Genomic DNA, 25,206 nt, shown 5'->3' with positions numbered 1-25,206 from the left:
ATTAGGCGCTTTCTGGGGATATAGTATAGGGGATATAGTATCTCCAAATCCTTGCATTTACTTAGTTTTAGTCATCCTAGAGGACTTTCACATGTGATCAACTGATTACTTGTCCCATTGACTTCAGTGATTTACCATTGCAGTCTATGGGAAAAATCGGTTCATTCATTTCAAGCTCTAACAAGCCTCAAAGCTTTCATAAGGCCCAGGCTGCGATATAACTGAAAGGCTGCCACAATCTTATCATGGGGTAGCTGATCAGTCACTGAGAAAGCAGCACTCTCACTAATTGAGCACTCATGGTCACAGTTCACAACGGCATCTGAGGAGTTAAAAGTCAGTGTACAGTGTTGTCGCCAATCACGGACTCTGCAACCAAATTTCTGCTGTGTAAAATACCAGGCACTTTGCTTCTATGGTACTAACTCAACTCCCGAGTGGGCACCAATAATTAAGGAATCACACATACAGTCATAAGAATTAGATGCTCCCGAATTGTTATTTCTTAGGCAATGGGTGTAGTTACCGAAACAGACATGTCAGGAGAGGGGATGGCTCCTATTTAAAGAGTCACTGTACTTTCACACAGTTTCATTTCATTTAATAGAGAATGGTGTAGCTAACACATTTCTAAATCACTTCATTTAAAAAATATGCCTGCATCCACCTAAAAAAAACCTGTAAAGTCATGCCTACTAGGGTTCTCACTTTCACCTAATTTGCAGTCCACTTCCTGTTGTCAGGCATGATCCATCCCTGGTAACAGAGACTCAGAAGTTGGTTCACAGGAAATGGGGCATGTCAGAGCTAGCTAAGCCCCTGAACCTGATTCAACAGAAGGGAGACACCTATTGCTTCTTAGTGAAATGCATCAAGCTGTGCAGTTGAAATAATATGGCTGAAAGAGACTTTAGGGAACCACAAAAACACCCGCTCCTTCACATTTATGATTATACAAAGAAGCACAGCCATTCTGCAATCTTTTTTTTTTAAACTGGTATGCTTTAGGTGTAATTGCTGTAATGGGACAAGTCTGCTTGTCCCAAAGTGAGTTGTGTATCTAGTACCAAAGTCCAATAATGATTACATTAGGCAAAAATTGCTCAAAGACAAATCAACAATGCTTTTAGAAGACACCGCTTTACTGCTTGCTTAAATACATGGCATTACAATACTACAGAATAGCATAAATGTAAATTTTAATATTAAATGTACAGGGAGGAGGGACTGTGTAAGTAGGCCGCTTATTTCCATGTATCCGCCTTCCATGCATAGTCCAAATACCATAGGGCTTTGCTCACAGGACTCCTGTTACATGGATTTAAGGCCAATAACTGCTTGAGCATATCCATCGCCTCGGATGTCAATTTTTTCCAGTGCCAAGCTAAATGTTCATGGCTTCCAGTTTCCTGCCATATGATAAAGTCTTCAAAGAATGGGTCAGATGCTACAGTTTGTTCCCATGGGAAATACCCTGTCAGCAAACAGAAGAGAAGCACTCCAAAGGCCCAGGCATCAAGAGCGAAATCTATTGATACTGCGTCTCCATTCTGAGTATTGCTCAATTCCGGTGCAGTGTAGGGGATGACCCCCGAAACAAGTTTAAGCATCGTACCCTTGGGACGAGTTAAGCCAAAGTCTGTTAGTTTGATTCTTTGACAGTCAGGACCAAAAAGAAGCACGTTTTCAGGCTTGACATCTCTGTAGACCAGACCTTTGCTATGAATGTACTCAAGCGCGCTGACTAGTTGATTGGTGCATAATTTGGCAACCGCTTCCGGCACACCTTCCTGTAATAAGAAGTAATCTATGTTTAAAAAAAACCAAACAAGTAAAACATTACAGGAAATGAAAGCTAACGTGAAAATTCTGAAAAATGGCCATGGTCAGTTTCTTCACTGGCTATGTTAAAGGGAGGCTGTCACCACCTTCTTACTTAAACCGTACAGGAAAAATCCTCAGCCACATCAACTTCGGTACTGCCTCCCATTGAAGGAAACGGGAGGTGGTTACAGTGCATCTCTGAAACCCGTGCCAAAAAAACTCAGTCTGAACATACCCTTAGATGCCTTTTTTAGTGCTCTCATTAAGAGAAACAAAATAAGAGTATTGCAGATTTGATACCTTTTAATGGCTAACAAAAATAGAAGTAATAATGTTACAAAGTGAGCTTTCGAGACATCACCAGTCCCTTCATCAGGCATACTACAAAAATATATGAAGAAACAGCAATATATATATACAATAAGAACAGAGACATGGGGGAATGAATGGACATTTGAAAAATAACAGAACAACATATCAAAGATCTTGAGAATGAGTCCTTAAATATCTTACAGATAAGGGGTGTGAAAGTTTTATGGTCTCTAAATTGATGTTATCTCAGAGACCTGGTGTCCCGACTATGTCTATAGAAGACTCTTTAGATTGTAGTGTGTCATAAATCCTGAGGACAAATTCAAATAAATCCCCGGGATTTATGACACACTACAATCTAAAGAGTCTTCTTCAGATGAGGAGATTCTGTCAGTATTCAACACCTATTATGAATCCCTGTATAGGACTAAATTATAGGTGGATTTTACCAATATAGCTACTTATCTTGCAGAGATTGAAATTCCGCGACTGTCGGCGGAAAGTGTGGCATGTCTAGATGGCCCTTTAACACTCACTGAGTTGGAATTGGCGCTACAAGCATTTCCCAATGAGAAAGCCCTGGGGATAGATGGACTACCGATAGAGTTTTTTTTTTAAATATAGTAGTGTCCTATTGCCCCATCTAATGTCGGTTTTTAATGATTCCCTTCAATCAGGAAATCTTCCTGCTTCTATGAAAGAGGCTATCGTAGTGGTCCTGCCCAAACCTGGTAAGAATCCTAGATCCTCTGACTCGTACAGACCAATTTCACTGTTGACCTCTGATATTAAGATCTTGGCGAAAGTTTTAGCGAATCGTTTACAGTCTGTTATCTCCACTACCATCCATAGGGATCAGGCGGGTTTCATGCCTGACAAATCTACTTCGGTAAATCTTAGACGGCTTTTTCTTAACATCCAGAGAAGGGTTGAGTCTGTCGGAGGTCGAGTCATCCTTTCATTGGACGCGGCTAAGGCCTTTGATAGTGTTGAATGGAGTTATCTCTGGGAGGTGTTGCGAGTCATGGGGTTTGGGAAGACCTTTATTTTCAGTTATACAACTGCCCCACGGCTAGGATACAGGCTAATGGGGGAACTTCAGAGTCGTTTAGATTGGGAAGAGGAACCCGTCAGGGATGCCCGTTATCCCCCCTTCTGTTTGCTATCGCAATTGAGCCGCTTGCCTGCTTGTTGCGCTCATCTGATAGGATCATAGGATTTCCCTGTGGGACCTGGGAGGAGAGGGTGTCCCTATATGCTGATGACATGCTAATATATTTGGGTAATGTGGAACAGTCCTTAGGTCCTGTCATGGCACTTGTACGGGAGTTTGGAGATAGGTCTGGTCTCCGTATCAATTGGGATAAGTCCACTCTCTTACCGTTAGATGATTCTGCTATGACTCTCCTCCCACAGTCCAGTCCATTGCAGATTGCGCATCAGGTCAAGTATTTGGGGATATTAGTTACCGCAAACCCTAACAGTTATATTAAACTTAATATAAAGCCGCTTTTGATCACAATGTTGGCTAAGATTAAGGCTTGGTGCAAATTGCCGTTGTCTGAAATTGGGAGGAGTAACCTTCTTAAAATGATTCTCATGCCCAAACTCATGTATGTCTTACATAATTCCCCGGCATGGATTCCTCGCAGGATATTTATAAAAATTGATAGGTTATTTAGGGATCTGATTTGGCGCCATAAAAAAGCCCGGATTAGACTAGACACACTGCAGAGAGGAAAAGAGGAGGGAGGGCTTTCAGTCCCGAATGCATGGCTCTACTACATTTCGGCTCAATTGCAACAGTTGAGGGGATGGGGGAGGACTCCTGGGGATATTGCCTCAGCCAGACTGGTGGCACACATTATTGGTCACAATTCTCTGGTTGCTTTATTGGAAAATAGTGGACTTGTTGGCAAGTTGACAGGGCATCCCACACTTTTCATGATACACAAGGTCTGGCAGAAATGTCGGGCGCTGCTATCAATACAAGGGTTTACGCAGTTTTCCCCTATATGGAAAAATCTGCACCTGCCTGAATTATTCCATTTAGATGGCTTCTCACCCTGGGAGCGCAAAGGAGTGAGGTATGTATGTCAGCTACAGAGTGCTGATGTTTTTAAGTCCTTTGATCAGTTAAGAAATGAATTTGGTCTCCCACACTCGGCCTTTTATAAATTTCTGAAACTACGGCATGCCTTTCAGACACAGGCTAAATCCTTATCGTTGAAATGTACTAAGGTGCCGTTGTTTCAGCAACTTCTTACAAACAGTTCCTCGAGCGGTCTGATATCATCCACTTTCAGGAACTTGTATGTGAAATCACTGAAACAAGATGTTTTAGCAGTTAAATCTAAATGGAAAAATGAGGTCGGGACGATTTCAGAAGAGCAATGGAAGTCGCTTTTAGCGCTCACTCCGCAATTGTCAGTTTGTGAGGGGCAGTTGTTTTTACTACACCTGGTGTATAGGACTCCAGAGTTTTTATGCCGGATAGGTGTTCGGGCAGGTGCGGATTGTCCTAGATGCGGCATAAGTCCTGCATCCTTGTTACACATGTTCTGGGATTGTGCGGAGCTCCGGAGCTTCTGGACCGCGGTTCTGGCCTCTATAAAAGATGCATATAATATAACGGTTACACCTGGGCCAAGAGCATGTGTGGTCGGGATATTGGACATCAAAAACCGTCATCATCGTCTGGGAGTACAGCGTTTGTTATTTCAAGCTAGGAAACTGATAGCCAGATATTAGCTTAGACCCCAATCTCCGTCTAGGGGAGAATTTCTTTATAGGATGTCAGATATACTGCGCTTAGAAAAAGGTGTATATATTAAAAGAAAATGTGTAACGAAGTTTAACAAAATATGGGAAAATTGGGAGAAATATAGGATACAGTGCCCGGATTAGCTTTCTTTCCTAACTGTGCTATGTGGTGGGTAGTAGCAAAGACCTTGTTTCTCTGTGATTTCTATCTCCTTTATTCTAATTAGCTTTGGATATGTGCTGTCTGAAGATTGACATAAGATGGGTGTGAAGTGGCCCGTTAAACAGATAAGAGAAGTACACCAGTGGATATTCTTTGGAAGTATTGATAATGTAACCGATTTTGGAGGTCGGACCCGTTCCATAGCTCGGGTGGGGGCTTTAGTTGGGTAGGGAGGGACGGTATTTTGTCTTTAAACCAAAAGGGGTGGGAAACTTGGTTTGTACAATGGATATTGTATAACAATATTACTTGATCTCATGTAGGTCTTCTACTATGCCGGATGTTACATATTGTATTCAGGGAATTAATTTTATGACTGATCATGTAATGCTTTGGTAATTATTGGCTGTTGCATGTATATTGTGCAGGCTATTTAAGAAAATTTAAGAAAAATGATCTGATTTAAAAAACAACAACATTGGGGGTCTGATATGAGAGCTGATTAAGGGGCTTATTAACATTGGGGGTCTGATTGCTGGCCTGATCTGAGACCTAATGAAAAATATTTTTCTAAAACTTAGCAACTAGGTAGGGTTGCGGCACCTGCCCAGTCGCTGCTCTTGTGCCGCCACTTGGAGAAGCAGCACAATATTGTCAGGGCTGGCTGAGGCATCTTCAGCCACGGGGACAAACCCTCACAGGTGAAGAACTGTGCTTGATGAGTTGAATCGATTCACTTATCTCTAGTCTAACCCTGCTGTGAGTTGGCGGCACTTCACACTGCACATCTGTGGCAGAAATCAGAGTGCAAGCCTGAGATCTCGTATAGAATATGTTGAGTTTACAATATGCAAATCAGACACTTGTGAACATACTCTAAATGACATGAAAGCATAAAAGTGAGCGGGTGACATCTAGAGGACAAACTCTAGTATTGCAAGTGCATAGAATTAAAGGAAGTGTCCTATATTTTATTCTGCTGTTAAAATCAGTTAGCAACACATATATTTTTTCTAATCTGTATTTATTTTCCAATTGCAGATTTTTTTATTCTATTTCCCGAACTTGATTATGGGGGCTGCCATGTTGCCTTAACAGCATTTAGAGATATAATTTACAGCAGCCACCATGGGCCAGAGTCACAATGGATAGGAGGGCAACCCATTGACTTCTAGGCATGATCTGTGACCATGTGAATGGTGGATCCGGTGTTATCTATATAGAAGTGATCTTTGCCATCGTAATTTTTCCCTGATCTGTACAGAGCAAGAATGGTGCCTATTATTAGGCTTAGTGACCAGTGCAAAAGCTGCAGGATTTGAGTATTTAAAAAAAAATATATAGATAGTGACATGGGAAATGAATAACACTGAGTAGGGGCTCTAACATGCAGTTAAAATCATTAAGAGATGTGAAAGAAACACAATAGCAATCAAGCCCTAAACTAGTAATTGTCGCTCAATTGACGTATAACCATTCGCACAGCAGCACCAGGCAGGGTAAAATCTGACCAAGTCTTCTAGGTTGTTTTGGCAGCCAACAAAGAAACCCAAATTTCGTGGAATCTGTAAGCTCCCTGCTGAAAATGCACAAGGCACAGCTCAGCAGAATCCTATTCACTCTTATAGATCTCTATTAGAGTGAATGGGACAAGGGATCAAAAGATCCCAGGTTATAGCCCCGTAAGAGGGCTAATATTTATTAAATAAAAAGTGAAAAAAAGTTTAAAGAAAAAAAAAAATATTAAAAGTTTAAACCACCCCCTCTTTCCCAGTTTTAGATATAGAAATATATAAACAATAAAAAATAAACATATTAGGTATTGCCACTTCTGAAAATGTCTGAACTATTAAAATATTTGTAAAAATTTCCGGTAAACAGAAAAAAAAATGAAAAATTAAATTCTTTTTGTAATCTTTTTGTAATCTTTTCACCCCCAAAAATGTGTTTTAATCAATAGGTCATTTTTTTGGATGACACATTCCCTTAAAGTATTAAAGGGATTTTTGCTCTGCAGTAGTTGCACTAGGAAATTGTTGATCATGTGTCACATACAAGGACTAAACACCAATCCCAAAAAATTGTATAGGTACCACTTAATAGATCGCTAACTTCTATAAAGAACCATACAGTACACTCCATATAAAAATAATTTAAAAATATGTATTGTAGCAAATAACAGACAATGGACCCACTATATATACAGGTCCTTCTAAAAAAATTAGCATATTGTGATAAAGTTCATTATTTTCTGTAATGTACTGATAAACATTAGACTTTCATATATTTTAGATTCATTACACACAACTGAAGTAGTTCAAGCCGTTTATTGTTTTAATATTGATGATTTTGGCATACAGCTCATGAAAACCCAAATTTCCTATCTCAAAAAATTAGCATATTTCATCCGACCAATAAAAGAAAAGTGTTTTTAATACAAAAAAAGTCAACCTTCAAATAATTATGTTCAGTTCTACACTCAATACTTGGTGGGGAATCCTTTTGCAGAAATGACTGCTCAATGCGGCGTGGCATGGAGGCAATCAGCCTGTGGCACTGCTGAGGTGTTATGGAGGCCCAGGAGGCTTCGATAGCGGCCTTAAGCTCATCCAGAGTGTTGGGTCTTGCGTCTCTCAACTTTCTCTTCCCAATATCTCACAGATTCTCTATGGGGTTCAGGTCAGGAGAGTTGGCAGGCCAATTGAGCACAGTAATACCATGGTCAGTAAACCATTTACCAGTGGTTTTGGCACTGTGAGCAGGTACCAGGTCGTGTTGAAAAATGAAATCTTCATCTCCATAAAGCTTTTCAGCAGATGGAAGCATGAAGTGCTCCAAAATCTCCTGATAGCTAGCTGCATTGACCCTGCCATTGACAGTGGACCAACACCAGCAGCTGACATGGCACCCCAGACCATCACTGACTGCGGGTACTTGACACTGGACTTCAGGCATTTTGGCATTTCCCTCTCCCCAGTCTTCCTCCAGACTCTGGCACCTTGATTTCCGAATGACATGCAACAGTCCAGTGCTGCTTCTCTGTAGCCCAGGTCAGGCGCTTCTACCGCTGTTTCTGGGGAATGCGGCCCCTGTAGCCCATTTCCTGCACACGCCTGTACACGGTGGCTCTGGATGTTTCTACTCCAGACTCAGTCCACTGCTTCCGCAGGTCCCCCAAGGTCTGGAATCGGTCCTTCTCCACAATCTTCCTCAGGGTCCGGTCACCTCTTCTCATTGTGCAGCGTTTTCTGCCACACTTTTTCCTTCCCACAGACTTCCCACTGAGGTGCCTTGATACAGAACTCTGGGAACAGCCTATTTGTTCAGAAATTTATTTCTGTGTCTTACCCTCTTGCTTGAGGGTGTCAATGATGGCCTTCTGGACAGCAGTCAGGTCGGCAGTCTTACCCATGATTGCGGTTTTGAGTAATGAACCAGGCTGGGAGTTTTTAAAAGCCTCAGGAATCTTTTGCAGGTGTTTAGAGTTATATCATTACTGATAAAATCCTAGATACTATGTGCGAAAAAAAAATAATATATAAAGAGATGAGCACGGTGTAGGACCATTAGTAGCTGTGGCCCATGGTCATCTCAGTATATTGAAAATAGATTTTAAGTGCACGGCGGCACTGAGAGGGTAACCAGTGTGTCCTACCGGTACCCAGGGGAGGTTGTCGGCTGCTTCAACACACGATATTCAAGTAGTCGTTCTTCCTGTATGGATGGTCGGATGAATCAATAGGGAGATAGCAACCAGCTGATAACCAAACACATGTGTGCAGGGTCCCTATGGAACTCCTATGGCTATCTAACCAGTACCCTATAAACTAGATGTGTGGTAGCAACCTGACCACAGGGCACTCGTCCTTGAAAGGACGACCCTGTCTGGAACCTTTCCCTAACTCTAATAACTATATGTCCCTAAATATGCATGAGCATTGTCCCTACACGCATGTTTCACTGCCAGGACATTGGGCAGTTCATCAGGGGAGATGATGTAGAAAAATAAAGCAGGTCAATCCTAAATAAAGTGGTAAGGCCTGCAGACCAAAAATGACACGGTCAGTCAAAATGGTCAGTAGGTGCACAAAGATGGTCGGCTCCTATGTGGGCTACCCCATAGATAAGGGGTTAAGGATAATGCAGTAGACCGATGTGTGTAGCTGCATGTAGGATGCCCCAGTGCCGCCGTGCACTTAAAATCGCCCCAGTACCGCCGTGCACTTAAAATCTATTTTCAATATACTGAGATGACCATGGGCCACAGCTACTAATGGTCCTACACCGTGCTCATCTCTTTATATATTTTTTTTTTCGCACATAGTATCTAGGATTTTATCAGTAATAATATTAAATGTTATGTTTTAAGATTATTCTTTTAGAGTGACAATTATATTCCGGATAATCTAGAAGGCAGATACGCCTCGATCTGACCTCCTTGACCACTTATGAATTTTGGTGTTTAGAGTTAATTAGTTGATTCAGATGATTAGGTTAATAGCTCGTTTAGAGAACCTTTTCATGATATGCTAATTTTTTTAGATAGGAAATTTGGGTTTTCATGAGCTGTATGCCAAAATCATCAATATTAAAACAATTAAAGGCTTGAACTACTTCAGTTGGTGTGTAATGAATCTAAAATATATGAAAGTCTAATGTTTATTAGTACATTACAGAAAATAATGAACTTTATCACAATATGCAAATTTTTTGAGAAGGACCTGTATAAAGGGTAGGCAATACCGGACAATACCTAATGTACTTGTTCTTAGACACTCAAAGACCCATAAATACAAAAACACTGCAAGTAAAGTCCACCATGCATATATATACAAAATAAGTAATACCAACCAAAGAGGAGGGGACTCCAACCTCCAGATACAATTTTTAATTAATGTGAAATCTACTGAATTACAACCACAGAGGAGGGAACCTAGCCAGTTCCAAAACGCATCTGGTGTACACTATTGTTCACACAGAAACATCAGTCCTATTATATGCAGAGTATGTTATACAGAGACTTCAAAAATTGTATCTGGCTGGCCAGCACTTCTAACCTCTTCTTATGTCATCAGTGATTGCAAGGAAGATACATTTATTTGGAAGTAGTACAAGTTGCCATCTTGCCATGGTAAGCTCCCTGCTGAACTGTGCACGAGGCACAGCTCAGCAGGGAGAGTGCCATGTTGGCTACTGGCATTACAGTGATTGGCTGGCCGGAACGCGTCATCGGGTGCTTTATAGCACCCTACGACGCATGTTCGGCTCATTCGTAGTCAGGGAGAGCTGAGCATAGGAAGGGACAGAGAGTGTAGGGAGTGTAATTGAATATTTTTTTTGTACAAAAATGTTTCAGAGACCCAAAAGTTCTTGTAAGGACTATTGTGTGTGACAGCAGCAATATATATTTTTAACACATCCTCTTAACCCTAATAGATCTCTATTAGGGTGAATAGAACAAGGGTTCAAAAGATCCCAGGTTATAGCCCCCTAAGGGGGCTAATATTTAATAAATAAAAAGTGAAAAAAAGTTTAAAGAAAAAAAATAATAATAATAATATTAAAAGTGTCAATCACCCCCTCTTTCTTAGCTCCGACCTCAAAGTGATTCGCATGCGTGGTAACCACCACTAGATGCAGGGAAGAAGAAGCACTCTGTGCAACTATACCAGAGCCGAACAGAACGCGCTGTAAGCCGGAAGTTATGGGCGGAATGGTAAGAGGCGCACGGGCGCAATCATGTATATGTACAGCGTTGCAGAACACATATTTATGTGTACATGCCTCACTAATATAATTGAAAAAGACGAATTGATAATGTTGACAGAGAAATATGCATACCTGAGAATTTTTGATAATGGAGAAGAAGAAAGATTCAGGAAAAGGGATATACCAAATATATTGGACTTATGCCCCGCCCCTTTAAAAGAGGACATGCCCTCAACCTGGAGCATTTGTCACACTCCAAAGTGAATACAGACATTATAAATAATATGGACCCGATGCCTTATATATCCTCAGGATAGGTCATCAGTATCTGATAGGTGGGGGTCCAACACCCTGCACCCCCACAATGAGCTGTTCGAAGAGGCTTGAGTGCCTTGATGCAATTTTGTAACAAGTCGGTATTTAGGCACAACCAAAAGTTAAAATGTATAGCGTTTATTCTTGCCACTGGTGCTTATGACTGCATACACACATCTTCACAAAATCATCAAAAAGACCAAAAATAAAGTCACAAAAAAGGTAAGACCTTAGAAAACAGTGATTTAACATGTACAAAAGTGAGTGTGCCTTCAAATCCTAAACATTTCCAAAAATCAGGCAATCAGTGCATTACGAACGTGTGACGGCTATGCTCATTTTGCAGACTGCAAACCACGGATTCGCAAAACGTGGGCACCGGCCATGTGTGCTCTGCATCTCCCTGCGGACCCATTGACTTCAATCATGCGTATGGATATTAATGGATATGAATTATCTTTTATACAGTACGTATAATACAGTAGACTTAATATAGCATTGATAAAATTCACGTTTTATTACTTGACCACCGAGTTCTTTATGACCACCCACCTCTGGCTATTCGTGTGAAGGTCTCCACCCCTACTAAGTAACATAAGTAACATTCTGGGTACAGCTGATACATTGTGCTGTAACTAGTATGGTGGGGCGGGTCGGCGAATGACAAAGGGATTTTCTTTTGGTGTTCTTTGAATCCTGGGTCATGTACTATCCTGACTATACTCTACAGTATATCAGCAATACTGTTTATATTAGGATACTGACATCCATTTACTTACTGTTGGCTTTATAATGGAGATAAGATCCTGATGCAGAGCAACTTCATACAAGAACCCATAGTGATCAGAAGATTCAAATGCAATGCCGAACATCCCAATGATGTTTGGGTGAGATGAAAGACAGAGAGCCACACAGTATTCATACAGAAAGTTTTGCCGCTTGGTAAAAGTCTTTGGCAGGAGTTTTAAAGCCATAGGTGTTCCTTAAAAGTAGAAAAATTAAAATAATGTCAAGATATAATATTGATAGATCACATTTTACATTGTATTAAAACAAAGCCGAACGTGTTAAAGGGATTGTCTCCCTTCAGGAAAGGGCATTTATCATGGAGAGAAAGTTAATGGCAGGCTTTTACGAATGTTTTGTGACTGTCCATATGATTATTACTTTGTCTATAGTTGTGCCATGGCCGTGTCTACCAATGGCTGCAGAACATTATATACCGGACAGCATCACAAGTTATTCAAAAATAAACGTAGTTTGAGCAGTCATGAGTAAGGGCTAAATTGTTTTCTGCCCGAAACGCGTAGACATATGCAACCTGTACCTGGATGTTTTTCACATTTGATACTCAATAAAGTGCTTTTTGGATCACCACGAAGACAGGCTGGACAACTTCCCTTTTTCTGCAGTATCACAAATTCTGCAGTCATTGTTTATAGACTTTTTTTTCACCTAATTTTTGCAGTTGTGTATGGAGACTAAACAGAAATGCTCCATGGGAAAATAATATTCAATGAGGTATCTCCCAGAGAAAGAGAACCATCTTGCTAGTGCCACCTTTTGGAAGTAGCTCCCTATGAGTCAAAGTCCTGTGAGGGACAAACACCCTGAGACAGCTGTCTACAGATGGATATCTGACTTGATTATTTTCCCTTGTGATGTTTTAAAGCGAGGTAGACTTTGACTCATAGGGAGCCACTTCCATAAGGTGGTGCTAATGAGGTGGTTCTCTTTCCTTTGGAGATACCTCTTTGCAAACATAACGCCACAAAGTCAAGTAAACTGGCTCCAGCAGGCACGAGAGTGGGAAGCGATCAGTTTAAGCCATAACACACACACAATTACGCTGAATGATTTCACTGAACACGTTTTAATATATTCACGTTATTTGTTTCTTTTTACCTTTTTGACGATGGATTACCAGAGTCACTTGACCATATTTTCCTTTTCCCAGTTGTTTGATGAATTTGTAATGGTCATCGACCTTTATTGTAATGAGGTTCTGACCTGTAATTTCCATCATCTCCTCTAGCAAATTATCTTCTACTGAACCATTGTTTGGGTCCATGTTTCCAGACCTAAAGAAACAGAAATGTTATGTAAATACCTCTGATATTTAAAGGGATGTCCCATGAAGACAACTTATTCCTTATCCACAGGATGGTTGTCTGATTGGTAGGGCGTGACTGCAGGGGCTTCTGCCAGCCACGAGAACAGAGGTCCGTTCTCCCCTATTTCAACGAAGCAGGGGTACCATATGTACGCTACTACATTCAGCTCTGTGGGGCCGCCAGAGATAGCTAAGCATTTGTACTATGAATGAAGAGGCCTTTTAATAAAAAATAAAAAAAAACGCCCGTGTGGATAGCCCCACTGATTTCAGTTGGTTTTGAAAATGGCCATATGACGGGTTTGTGTGAATGTACAGGGACGAGCTATTGATTTATAGCTTTTTCAATAATTAAATGGATTCTGAATGGTAATAAAAAGGCAACCATAATAAACCACGATTAAAGGAGGACAAGAAGCTTCTTTGTTGCATAACTGGACTGAATTGGTGGAAAAACTTAAATTTCATATATCAGATTTTGGTACATGATTCGGAGAGAATTTTTTTAAACAAGATACCTTAAATTGCAACCTTCTACCCCTTTATGACCAAAAAACTTCTCACAAATTTTTGTTGGTTCTCAGCCTTGCAAGAGCCATAATTATTTTTTTTTCTTTTCTGTTCACTTGATGTATATGTTATATAACGTAGGTGCACAGAGTGGCTTGGGCCTGTCCTTGGTGCCCTTACCTGCTCATTTGTATATGGATTATGCAATATATATGAAGTGTATACATGCTGGACACAAATTTCTTTTAGACAACTTTTGTGCAAGCTTTTTGTCTGTGCCTACTTTATGCCTTCTTGTGGAGCAGTTTTGGCATGTTTTGGACATGACCACTTGCTAAAACAACAGCATATATTTAGACACATTTAACACCTTGTCTGATCCCCATATATACATAGCGGAAAGCGGGTTTTTAAACGAGGAGTGGGCACTATAGCCAGATCATGTCTGCTGTGTTAGATCACAAACCTCTAATCCCTCAGATGCCGTGGTCAATTGTAACCATGGCAGCTAAGGGATAAATTAACGGGAGAGGGCTGCTCCCAGTGAATGAACGACTCCCCTGAGCCTCGATCAAGGGAGCTGTTTGGTTGCTATGGAATCCTGGAGCCTTGAAATGGTTCCCAGGCCTGCCAAAGCAAAGTTCCTATTGAGTCCTGCCTTTTGCAATAGACTGCTATGGTAAACTATTATCTATCTATCTACAATCTAATGATCGCATGTTTAAGTCCCCCTAGGGGGGCTAAAAATCAAGTTAATTTTTTTTTTGTTAAAACATTAAAAAACAAGAGAATTTAAAATTCAAATCCCTCTTTCCCCTTTTTACAAATACAAATAAATAAAAAATAAAATACAAAAGCATCATTGGTATTAGCATGTGCAAAAATGCCTGAACTATCAAAATATAAATGTATCAGTCAAGAACATAACAACAAAAATCAAAACGCCAGCTTTGCCTCCCCAAAAAAGTGAATAAAAAGTGATTAAAAAAATCATACACACTCAAAAATGGTATCAGCAATAACTGCAGCTCTGAAAAAAAGAGCCACTACACCGCTCTCTAAAAAAAATATACAGTGATCCCTCAAGATACAATGGCCTCAGGATACAATATTTTCAACATACAATGGTCTTTTCTGACCCATCGTAAGTTGAAACTAGACTCAAAATACCTGTATTAGTTGCTAGTTAGCAGCTGTTTCTGACTGTTATATGTAAGGACTTGTTTTATTTGTTTTAGTTATCTGCTTATTTTTCTAAACTTACAATGGTCGTCCTGGAACCAATTAATATTAACTCGAGGGACTACTGTAAAACGTTATTGGGGTCAGAATTCATTTTTTTTATTTTTTATAAAGCACAACAAAAACGATGTAAATTTGGTATTGCTGTAATTGTACTGACCTTCTGTGATGGGGAGCCGGCGACATCCCGCTCATGAGGAAGAGCAAAGACGCAGCAGGCGCACACGTCTCCTCAGTGCGGCAGGCATCCTCCATCTCCTAGACAACGATCAGGTAGGGAACTGAGCGCCGAAGTTATTGAGTCGGCGCTCAGGTGTACTGAGATGCTGGTCATGGGTCATGTGACGCTGGCCGCGTCATGTGACCCATCAAGAGGACCTATTTAAGCAGGTAACCTCTTACAAACTCTCTCATCTCTTGGCATCACTGACCTGGCTCTCTCCTGGATCACATCATACCTCACGGACCGGACATTTAGCATCTCCCACTTTCACACCACCTCCTCGTCTCATCCTCTCTCTGTTGGTGTCCCGCAAGGCTCTGTCCTAGGACCCAAACTCTTCTCTATCTATATTTTTTCGGCCTGGGACAGCTCATAGAGTCCCATGGCTTTCAGTATCACTTATCACTTTTATGCTGACGACACACAAATCTACCTCTCTGGTCCAAACATCACCACCTTACTATGCAGAATCCCACAATGCCTATTTTCCATATCATCCTTCTTCTCCTCTCTTTTTCTAAAACTTAACATGGATAAAACAGAATTCCTCATCTTTCCCTCATCTTGCTCAAACCCCCCAACAGACCTATCTATCATGATCAATGGCTGCACACTCTCCCCGGGCACCCAAGTCCTCTGCCTTGACGCGACCTTGGATCCTGCCCTCTGCTTTCGACCGCACATCCAAGCCCTTTCCACCACCTGCTGCTTCCTACTCAATAACATCTCCAGCATCTGCAGTTTCCTCAACTTTGAGCCTGCAAAAATGCTTGTACATGCCCTCATCATCTCCCGCCTAGACTACTGCAACATCCTCCTGTGTGGCCTTTCATCTAGCACTGTCGCACCCCTCCAATCTATCCTCAACTCTGCTGCCCGACTAATCCACCCTGTTATTCCTCTGCCTCTCCCCTCTGCCAATCCTTTAACTGGCTCCCCATTGCCCAGCAAATTCAGTTCGAAATACTAACAAATACATACAAGGCCGTCCACAACCTGTCCCCTCCCTACATCTCTGAGCTACTTTCCCGATACATCCCCACACGCAATCTCCGATCCTCACAAGACCTCCTTCTCTCCTATTATCATCTTTTCCCACAATCGCCTCCAAGATTTCTCCTGTGGATCCCCCACACTCTGGAACTCGCTACCCCAACATATCAGACTCCTACACCTATAGTGGAATCCTTCAAAAGAAACCTGAAAACCCACCTCTTCAGACAAGCCCACAACCAGTGACCCTGCTACCTCTATACCGCCATGACCAACTCAACCCGCACCTACTGTGTCCTTCTCACATAGCATGTAGATTGTAAGCCCTCACGGGCAGGGCCCTCTATCCTTCTGTACCAGTCTGTAACTAGTCTTGTTCATGCTTAGTACAAGTGTCTGTATTATGTATCTATACCCCTTTTTATATGTACAGCGCTATGGAATGAATGGTGCTTTATTAATAAATAATAATAATAATAACATCTGAGCAAAGAGCCCTGCTTTCCCCACGGCACCAGTCTGATCTATAAAGGAGCCCTTTTTGATTTTGTCTAATTGTGCCACATGTGCCTATGCCTCTGGCAGCAAGGCACTTCAGGAGAGGGACACTATTGTAAAAGTTGTCCAAATATAGATGTATCTGTGGTCAAACGGGGTGGACTAAATCCCATACTATCTTCCCACTTATACCCAGAACGGGGGGACAATCGGGAGGCTAAATTTTTGAATCTTTTCCCTCGTAAATACAAAATCGCAATGTATACCCGGATACACTTTCACAGGCTCTATACAACTTCACGCCATACCTAGCCCTTTTATTGGGCAGGTACTGGCGGAAATTTAATCAGCCTTTGAAGTGGACCAATGATTCATCCACTCCACTGAGAGGCATTTTCGGGGGGTATATAATTGACCAAATTTGAAATTGTAGTGGTCAACCACAGGTCTAATTTTAAAGAGTCTGTCATAACTGGGGTCGCTTGGGGGTGGGCATTCATTATTATTGCTGAAGTGTAGAAATCTTTAAATAGCTTTGAAACAGGTTTGGGTCATGGCAAGAAAGTAAAGAGGGGTGTGATTAAGAATATCTTTGTTTCAATATGAACGTATTGTTTTTTATATAATGCCCATGCTTAGTCGAAGTCCTTAAAACTTTTTCATTTCAGTCTTGTCAGTAGGGATCCATTTGTGCGGCCTTAAAAGATAACTGTCTGGATGGGAGGCAATAAATTGCTCTGCATATATATTTGTTTCTTCCACCATCAAGTTAATGAGGTCATCAGTGAAGAATAATAAAAAAAAAAAGAATTTTACAGAAACCTGTGGTATCTACATTGGTGCCTGGAGTGGCTGTAAATTCAGGCACCTGGGGCACATAGTTATCTGCGGGGATCCATGAAGAGTCACTTGTACGGGGCTGCGACTGTGCACTACCCCTAGGACGCCTACAAGGGGGTTCATCATTAGATGAATCATTTGAGAAAGATGAAACTAAAAATGTCACTTCATCTCCACTGTTGGAGTCAGTGTCCTCAAAAATTACGGCATATGCCTCTTCGGCAGTGAAAAGCCGTTTAGTCATTTTAAACTGTAAAGTAACATAGATTTTTTTTTTTGGTCTTTTTATTTTTATTTTATTGAACCACGAACTTAAATCCTGTATATCCTTTAAGATAAAAACTCCCTTAGTAACTTGGCAGTTATTGACAGGTGTCACAGGTAGCACAGATGGCTGGTGATGAGCCTCAGGAGGCTGAAAATTATATACAGGGGTCTAGTATGGGGCACAGAGTAGTGCTAATATCCTTATTGGGGCAGAAAAGGTTTATTAATGTATTATTTTACAATTATAGGTGGCACGAATCCACATGGGGCATAGGAGACTTATATGTTAAAGAATGGTGCCACTCAAGCACAGGACACAAGTATGTACACACAGAAGGATGGCACACTTAGTTACAGGGTAAATTATAATTTTTTTATGTAACTTGGGAGTGTGTGACAGGTGTCTTGACGGACTGACATGCTGGTGTGACAGGTGTCTTGATGGACAGACAGACTGGAGTGACAGGTGTCTTAACAGACGGACAGGAGGCTGGAGTGACAGGTGTCTTGATGGATGGACAGACTCGAGTAACAGGTGTCTTGACAGACAGGCTGGAGTGACAGGTGTCTTAACAGATGGACATGCTGGAGTGACAGGTGTTTTGATGGACAGACAGGCTGGAGTGACAGGTGTCTTGACAGACGGACAGGCTGGAGTGACAGGTGTCTTGACGGACAGGCTGGAATGACAGGTGTCTTAACAGATGGACACGCTGGAGTGACAGGTGTCTTGATGGACGGACAGGCTGGAGTGACAGGTGTCTTGACAGATAGGCTGGAGTGACAGGTGTCTTGACAGATGGATAGGCTGGAGTGACAAGTGTCTTGACAGAGGGACAAGCTGGAGTGACAGGTGTCTTGAGAGACAGACAGGCTGGAGTGACAGATGTCTTGATGGATGGATAGGCTGGAGTAACAGGTGTCTTTATGGATGGACAGACTCGAGTGACAGGTGTCTTGACGGACAGGCTGGAGTGACAGGTGTCTTGACGGAGGGACAGGCTGGAGTGACAAGTGTCTTGACAGACGGACAGGCTGGAGTAACAGGTGTCTTAACAGACGGACAGGCTGGAGTAACAGGTGTCTTAACAGACGGACAGGCTGGAATAACAGGTGTCTTAACAGACGGACAGGCTGGAGTAACAGGTGTCTTAACAGACGGACAGGCTGGAGTAACAGGTGTCTTAACAGACGGACAGGCTGGAGTAACAGGTGTCTTAACAGACGGACAGGCTGGAGTAACAGGTGTCTTAACAGACGGACAGGCTGGAGTAACAGGTGTCTTAACAGACGGACAGGCTGGAGTAACAGGTGTCTTAAAAGACGGATAGGCTGGAGTGACAAGTGTCTTGACAGATGAACAGGCTGGAGTGACAGGTGTCTTGATGGACAGATAGACTCGAGTGACAGGTGTCTTGATGGACAGATAGACTCGAGTGACAGGTGTCTTGACGGGCAGGCTGGAGTGACAGGTGTCTTGACGGGCAGGCTGGAGTAACAGGTGTCTTAACAGACGGACAGACTGGAGTAACAGGTGTCTTAACAGACGGACAGGCTGGAGTAACAGGTGTCTTAACAGACGGATAGGCTGGAGTGACAAGTGTCTTGATGGACGGGGAAGCTGGAGTGACAGGTGTCTTGACAGATGAATGGGCTGGAGTGACAGGTGTCTTGATGGACAGATAGACTCGAGTGACAGGTGTCTTGATGGACAGATAGACTCGAGTGACAGGTGTCTTGACGGGCAGGCTGGAGTGACAGGTGTCTTGACGGACGGACAGACATGCTGGAGTGACAGGCACAGAAGAGTGGCAAATCGGCACTGAAGGGGTTAATTATGTGTGATGCAGGGGATGATTCACAGAACTGATGATGACAGGATGAAAAGGGAGGCACAGAACTGATCTGTGTCACTGATTGGGGCACAGAAGAGTGGTGTTTCGGCACTGAAGGGGTTAAAAGGGGTTAAACCGTTTGTGGTGAGTGAATTCTGACAAAGCTCCTTCTCTGATCGCTTTCCTGACAGGAATTGGGACGATCAGAGAAGGAGAGTACACACAGTACCTCCCTAAATCGCGCCAATGCGCTGTGATTGGTCCATCTGCAGTAATGGCCGGGGAGCGTTGCGATTCGCTCCCCACCGGCGGCACTAAAACTGAACTGTCAGCGCATCGCTCCGTGCACTGACAGTTTCATCGCATCACGTACATGCACGTGGGAATGCGGTAAAGCACCACATTCCCCCACGTACATGTACGTGATAATGCGGGATGGGGTGGAAGTATACTATTCACCAGTAACCCCAAGACTCTTTTCATGGCAGCTTTGCCCTGTGTTTTACGTCATTTATATAATACATAATACTTATAAGATGTATTTTCTTGGCCCAAGTGCATAACCTCACATTTACCCTCAAAAAACTTAATTTGCCATTTGTTTGCCCAAGTCTGCAGCTTTCCTAAATCTCTTTGTAATATTTTTTTGTGTATTACTTTACAGAGTTTAGTGTAATCTGTAAGTATAGAAATTGTAGTAGATTTGCATTAAATACATAAAAAAAGGGCCCAATTGTCACAAACCAGCGGGTGTGAACCCACTGTGCCACGTGTCCTACCTCCTCTAAGTGAACCCCTCGATTCTTCACAGTACCCCTGATGGTGGGGATAGACTTTCCCGAGGGGAACACCAGGTCGCTACTTCTTGAGGAGGATAGGCACACAAGGCAGCTGGTCCAGACGGACCAGGAGGTACCAGGGAAAGGTACCAGAAGAACAGGCGTAGTCAGGCAGGTGGAGTTGTTACCAGAGGCAACAGTGCAGGACCGAAGGATGAGGCAGAGGCATAGTCAGACAGGCGAAAGGTCAGGGCAGGCGGCACAGGTACAGGTCAGGCAAACCAGGTTGGCAACAGGAGAGTCAAGGCTAGCAGGCAGGGATCAGATGGATAGCAGAATCCAGTAACACAAATACGAGTAAGGAACACAAGTGGTTATCAGGAGCCTTAGTAGAGCACAAGGACCTTGACACTGAGGCATCTGGGAAGGGGGTTGAGCCACTTATATATGCGCAGGAGGGCTAGGATTGGTCAGCGAGGTCACATGCCAGGAAGTGACGCACGACGCCCCTTAACCCTTTCATGACCAAGGGTCATTGATGCCCCAGTGTCCAGGTCAAAATTAACAAATCTGACGTGTCACTTTATGTGGTAATAGCTTTGGAACACTTTTACTTATCCACGCCATTCTGAGATTGTTTTCTCGTGACACATTGTCCTTCATGATAGTCAATATATTTCACCTTTATTTATGAAAAAATCCCAAATTTACCAAAATTTGGAAAAATTCACAATTTTCCAAATATCAATTTCTCTGCTTCTAAAACAGAAAGTCATACCTAATAAAATATTTATTACTTAACATTCCCCATATGTCTACTTTATGATGGCATCATTTTGGAAATGTCATTTTATTTTTTTAGCACGTTAGAAGGCTTAGAAGTTTAGAAGCAATTCTTACAATTTTTAAGAAAATTTCCAAAACCCACTTTTTAAGGACCAGTTCAGGTCTGAAGTCCCTTTGTGGGACTTACATAGTGGAAACCCCCATAAATGACCCCATTATAGAAACTACACCCCTCAAGTTACTCAAAACAGATTTTACAAACTTTTTTAACCCTTTAGGCGTTCCACAAGAATTAAAGGAAAATGGAGATGAAATTTAAAAATTTAACTTTTTGGGCAGATTTTCCATTTTATATATTTTTTTTCTTTAACACATTGAGGGTTAACAGCCAAACAAAACTCAATATTTATAATACTGATTCCGCGGTTTACAGAAACACCCCACATGTGGTCGTAAACTGCTGTACGGGCACACGGCAGGGCGCAGAAGAAAAGGAATGCCATACGGTTTTTGGAAGGCAGATTGTGCTGGATTGGTTTTCTGAACGCCATATGTTTTTTATTTTTCTGCCGATCGTCTTGTGCAGGGGCTCGTTTTTTGCAGAAAGTGTTGAGGATTTTTAGGGTACATAGGATTTTTTGATCATTCATTATTACACTTTATGGGGCAAGGTGACCCAAAAATTGGCTGTTTTGGAACATTTTTCATTTATTTATTTTTACAGCGTTCATCTGAGGAGTTAGGTCATGTGATAGTTTTATCGAGAAGATCGTTACAGACGTGGCAATACCTAATATGTATACTTTTTCTTATTTATTTAAGTTTTACACAATAATAGCATTTCTGAAACCCAAAAAATGATGTTTTAGTGTCTCTATAGTCTGAGAGCCATAGCTTTTTTATTTTTTGGGCGATTGTCTTAAATAGGGTATCATTTTTTGCGGGACAAGGTGACGGTTTGATTGGTACTATTTTGGGGGTCATAAGCCTTTTTGATCGCTTGCTGTTGCACTTTTTGTGATGTAAGTTGACAAAAATAGCTTTTTTGGCACTGTTTTTTTTATTTTATTTTTATGGTGTTTATCGGACGGGGTCCATCATGTGATATATTTATAGAGACGGTCGTTACGGACGCGGTGACACCTAATATGTGTATTTTATTTTATTTTTTCATTTTTTTATAGGAAAAGGCAATGTCTTTTTTTATTTACATTTTTATTTATTTATTGATTTATTTTTACTTTTATTATTTTCACATTTTTTTATAAGTTCCCTCTTGGATCTTGAAGATCCAGTGGGGCTGATAGTTGTACTATACTTTGCAATGCTCTTGCATTGCAAAGTATAATACTTCCAGATTGCCTGTAGGTGGCAGCACTGGACGCCTTTGCCATCGCAACTGGACGCTTTTGCAAAGCTTCTGGTTGCCATGGCAACCATCGGGTGCTGCAATCACAGCGCTGCAGCCCCGATGGTGGAGAGAGGGAGCTCCCTCCCTCTGTTAACCCTATGGATGCCGTAAACCGCAGCATCTATGGGGTTACAGGAGAGTGTCAGCATAGAGTTGACACTCTCTGCTGATGGCGGCAGCTCAGGAATGGAGCCGCCGCCATCACACACAGAATGGGGAATCGGGGGCAGCGCTGGAAGGGAGGGGGGTCGGGGGGGTACAGACTACAATGGGGCAGGAGGGGCGGCTAGAAAATTAATGCATGGGGCGGATCGCATGCCAGGAAGGAGATGAGCAGGAAGGAGATGAGGGCACAGATCGGGGGGGGGGGGGGCACAGAGGGGCACCATGGGCTTAGAGCGGCACAGATCGGGGGTGGGGGGGTGGGCATGAGAAACACTATCGGCTTTCAGGCTCTGATCTGCAGAGCGCAGATCAGAGCCTGAAACCGGCATTTTAACATTGCAGCGCTTGGATTAAAGAGCTGCCAGAACGTATATATACGTGGTAGCTGCACGGGGTATGTGCAGCTATCACGTATATATACAGATTGCGGTCGGGAAGGGGTTAAGGAAGTGCTGCAGAAAACAAACAGCAAGCATGTTGTGGCCAGGGTTGAGAGGAAACTGTGAAGTGGATCCCAGAACTACAGCACCCACACAGACAAAGCCCAAGACTGCAGCGGTGAATGGGAAGCACTGGCCACAGATCACCGTGGAGTGTGGCGACCGGGACAGCGATGGTAAGCAGGGTAACAGCGGCACACTGCAGCCGGTGTTATACCAATCCTTACCCCTGTGGCACCCCACTGCTAACTGTTACCCAGTTTGAGTGTATTCTGTTAATGACCACTATCTGTCTACTATCCTTGACCCAATGAAATACATTTCCCCCAGCCCGAACATTTTTATTTTATGTACTAAGCTTTACAGGGGTTCTTTGGGAATGCACAATTTTTAACAGGTGTCAGCAGTATGCCTCCCCTACTTGAATGGTCGAAGTTACCTGCTCCAGTCGACCACGCTGGCTCCTGCATCTCCATCTCCCAGTCTGGGCACAGTTTCTCATCTTCCTCCCCAGCTTGGGTATGGTCACCTTATCCTCTTCAGCCAGTCACAAATTTCAGCAGTGACATGTCTCTTGTGGACACATCAACGTTGAATCCAATGGTTGTATGAAGAGGATCAGGTGACCATGCCCATGCAGGGGAGAAAGAAAAACAAACCCCGGACCAGAAGATAAAGACATGGGAGCCAGCATTGATGACTGGAGTGGTGGCGAGCAGGTATGCATGATCCTTTCAGGGGAGGCAGGATGCCCACAACTGTTAGAAATTATGGATTTCCAGAGAACCCCTTTAAGAATGAAGGTATCAAATGCCTTTGAACAGTGAAGATTAACAACATCTACAGCATTACCCTGGTCCAGTCTGGGACTCTCCTCCTCATAGAAGCTGATCAGATTGGTTTGACAGGACTGATCCCTCATAAACCCATGCTGATGCTTTGTTATAAGGTTTCCAGGATAGCATCTCTAAGAAAACCTGCAAATATTTATCCACAGTAGAAGTTAAACTTATAGGCCTATGGTTTTGGGACTCACTTTTTGACCTCTTTTTGAATATTACCACCACATTTGCTATGTTCCAGTCCTGTGGAACATACCCTATCATTATACAATCCTTAATTATTAGAAAAAAGGGTCTGTTTATCACACTACTTAATTCCCACAGAATTTAGGGGTGAGTATAATCTATTTTAGCGCACTCCTTGCTGGGTAACATGCCGCCTAGGTTATCTGACTTATTAAAGGACACCTAACCTTTACTTTTGATATCCTGTCAGGTCTATTGGTTAGAATTAGGTCTAGAACTGCCCATTTAGCCCTTTACATAGGGTCCTTCACTAATTGTGAAAGGTGAATTGTCCTTAATATTATCTGGTGCTTTTGGTGGAATATGTACCTGTTAAATTTGTTGGAACTGCAGGTTTCTGCTCCCAATATTTTTTTGAAGCAGATCTTTTTTATTATGACAACTAAGCCTACTTCACACTAGCGTTTTTACTGGATCTGGCAGGGTTCAGCAAAAACGCTTCCGTTACTGATAATACAACCATCTGCGTCTGTTATGAACAGATCAGGTTGTATTATCTTTAACATAGCCAAGGCGGATCCGTCATGAACTCCATTAAAAGTCAATGGAGAACAGATCAGTTTTCTATTGTGGCAGAGGAAACGGATCTGTCCCCATTGATTTGCATTAGGGGTCATGCTTGATCAGTCCTGCTTCGCATCCCAGGATGGAAAGCAAACTACAACATGTTGCGGTTTACTCTCCGGTATGGGAAACAACTGAACGGAACAGAATGCATTTTGGAGCATTCCGTTCTGTTTTAGTTTAGTTAGTCTCTCCATAGCCACCTTCTCATGTTCCGTCAAATGAAGATCTTCTACCAGACCCAGTATACACATCTTAGGTTCTTGGTATGTCCACTCGATTACAATCAGAGATAATCTTTAATACTGAATCCCAGTAAGAGATAAGCATTCAACACCGCCAGAGCATATGAATCATCCCTGCCCC

The 25,206-nt window shown here is 42.3% G+C and overlaps 1 protein-coding gene and 1 long non-coding RNA gene across 7 annotated transcripts in view; one reads left to right on the top strand and one right to left on the bottom strand.

Moving 5' to 3' along the window:
• Positions 1-25,206, top strand: part of LOC122929005 — a 95,616-nt gene that overhangs the window by 9,246 nt on the left and 61,164 nt on the right. Inside the window, exon 2 of the long non-coding RNA XR_006387944.1 lies at positions 10,654-10,778. This is a non-coding gene — a long non-coding RNA (uncharacterized LOC122929005). The remainder of the gene's footprint in view (positions 1-10,653; positions 10,779-25,206) is intronic.
• Positions 1,122-25,206, bottom strand: part of SBK2 (SH3 domain binding kinase family member 2) — an 84,687-nt gene continuing 60,602 nt past the window's right edge. For all 6 annotated transcript variants that reach the window (XM_044282406.1, XM_044282407.1, XM_044282405.1 and 3 more), the window contains 3 exons: positions 12,992-13,167; positions 11,866-12,068; positions 1,122-1,790 (listed from right to left, as the gene is read on the bottom strand). In XM_044282406.1, coding sequence (XP_044138341.1) covers positions 1,245-1,790; positions 11,866-12,068; positions 12,992-13,157 — 915 coding nt within the window. In that variant the 5' untranslated portion in view covers positions 13,158-13,167 and the 3' untranslated portion in view covers positions 1,122-1,244. The remainder of the gene's footprint in view (positions 1,791-11,865; positions 12,069-12,991; positions 13,168-25,206) is intronic.

This window comes from Bufo gargarizans, chromosome 2 (assembly GCF_014858855.1).
Source record: "Bufo gargarizans isolate SCDJY-AF-19 chromosome 2, ASM1485885v1, whole genome shotgun sequence".
In the NCBI taxonomy this organism is placed as follows: domain Eukaryota; kingdom Metazoa; phylum Chordata; class Amphibia; order Anura; family Bufonidae; genus Bufo; species Bufo gargarizans.
Note: the sequence above shows the minus strand (reverse complement) of the source record. Positions and strands in the feature narration are given on the sequence as shown.